Source organism: Apis dorsata, unplaced genomic scaffold (genome assembly GCF_000469605.1).
Source record: "Apis dorsata unplaced genomic scaffold, Apis dorsata 1.3 scaffold_10, whole genome shotgun sequence".
NCBI classification, from domain to species: domain Eukaryota; kingdom Metazoa; phylum Arthropoda; class Insecta; order Hymenoptera; family Apidae; genus Apis; species Apis dorsata.
This window is the reverse complement of record NW_006263313.1, coordinates 260,879-263,112: the sequence shown is the minus strand read 5'-3', so window position 1 is coordinate 263,112 and position 2,234 is coordinate 260,879. Positions and strand designations below refer to the sequence as shown.

The window sequence follows — 2,234 nt, the reverse complement described above, 5'->3', positions numbered from 1 at the left end:
TTTCTAAAAAAAAAAAACAATTACACAAAAAAAAATATAATTTTAAATTTCATGTTATTATAAAAAGATTATAATTTCTTGCTTTTAACACTGTCTAAGCATAAGCATATATCATATGTATATATTTTCATATACAAAAAATAAATATACATAAAAACCTAGTAATTGATATCATTATTATTTAGATTTAGATATTTAATTTCTAGAATCATATCATTGCTAAATTATCGTTATTATTTTTTTTATTAATGGTTTAAGATTAATGATTTTTATTGAAATAAAAATCATTCAATTTAATGCATACTTTAATAAATAATACAAATATATAAATATATAATATAAAAATATTTTTATAATTATATTATATGAAAAATTATTTAAAAAAAAAACAAATAAATATTTTTAAAAATGAAATAATAAGATTTATAAAATATAAATAAAAAGTGCATTATATGTGATTTAAATATTTTATTATTATATTTAATTTTTATCAGCAATTAAAATTTTTATTAAAAACATTGCATAATAACATTATAATGACAAACTTTATGAAGACATTAACAAATTAAGCAATAGAAATTATTTTAATATATAAAATTAAATAAACTAATGTGGATTTTTTCTTTTTTCTAAATTTTATATATATTCATTTAAAAAAAAATCATATTTATAGAATATTATCTACATATATCTATATATTCATATATATAAAATTATTATTATTTATTTATAATTATATTATGTATTACATGTACATATACATACACACATATACATGTGTGAAAACACATACAGTATGTATATATATATATATATATATAATATATATATAATGAATAAAATATAAGGTAAACTAGTGAATCTCATACCTTTATCTTTGGAAGTTGATAGTTGTTTGTCATTTGTCACAGATTCCTGAGACATTATGTTCTTCACCACGTTTATTCCTCGAATAAGGTAAATTCACAGCACACACTATACGGACTTTATTTTTTTTAGATCTTTTATGTGATCTATCTACGTCTCATACGCCATACACACGTACATCTAATTGAAGAGTTTATATTCTAGCTATATACCTTAGTACTGTTTAGTATCACAGACTGGTTTTCCTTTCTATACTCAGTTTTATCTTTAAGCAAGGAAAGAATTGCGATCGGACAAAATGATAGTAATGTCGATTGCCAGTAACAGTTCCAATACGATGGCTTGGCCACTCTCACTCGTTGAAAAGAGAAATGAAGAAAAAGTGTTTACGTGCTACGAGCTACGGGTTTACGCACAGTTATATAGAAGATAAACGCAAAAAAAATTAATTGCGTGAGATTCGAAGCACGTGTTTCCGAATATCATTTCATTACATCGACACGTCCTCCGTCAATTATTAATAATCCATCGATTTATCACACAAAATGTACACACACAACATTAGTTCACTGCTATACAAAAATAGAAAATGGCGCACGATCCCCACTTCCGCCGTTGTTTCTCACTGCTTCCTTGATCCACAACGGAGAGCGTTCTAGCTTGCTACAATCTTATAGATAGTACTACGTCATCTTTACATGCGAACATTGCATTAATCGAGCGCCATCTTCTTAAGGATTTATCGCAAAGGAGCATTTACAAAATTTCTAGAAACAAAATTTAATAAAATCCTAAATTATTTTTATAAATAAAAGATACAATATTTTGTATTATTACTATTTTTTAATGTATAAAAATATTGAAAAATTATAAAAATAATTTGACAAAAATCATTAATTTTGATATAAGTATTATAGCAAAATATTAATTTTATATGAAATTAGTTACTTTTAAAATATCAAAATAAAAAATAAAATATATTTGTAACAAACTTATCAGTATTCTAATAAATAATATATATAATTTTACTATAAAAATAAAATTGAAGTTTAAAATTGAAGTTTAGGCGCGAATATTAAAATAATTCCACGATTCAATTTTGTTTAATTCAATTTTTGTATAATAGAGGAATTTTTATAATTCTTTATTCTTCGAAATGTATTATTACATATTTTTGAAAATTACTATAAGCATTTATTTATTACAACAAATACTACTAATAATATATTTAGTATTAGCCTATATATACATATAATAATGTAAATATCTTTATATTTACATTAAACAAAGAAAAACAAAAATTTATAAAAATATTTATAAGATTTTATTATTATTTAATAAAATATAGTATTATTGGGAAAAAAGTG

General features: G+C 21.4%; 1 protein-coding gene across 1 annotated transcript in view; it reads right to left on the bottom strand.

Annotated features, from left to right (window-relative positions):
- Positions 1-1,542, bottom strand: part of LOC102672595 (eukaryotic translation initiation factor 4E transporter-like) — a 12,721-nt gene extending 11,179 nt beyond the window's left edge. The window contains exon 1 of the mRNA XM_031508937.1: positions 870-1,542. Within this exon, the coding sequence (XP_031364797.1) occupies positions 870-924 (55 nt within the window). The 5' untranslated portion in view covers positions 925-1,542. The remainder of the gene's footprint in view (positions 1-869) is intronic.
- Between the last annotated feature and the right edge of the window lie 692 nt (positions 1,543-2,234).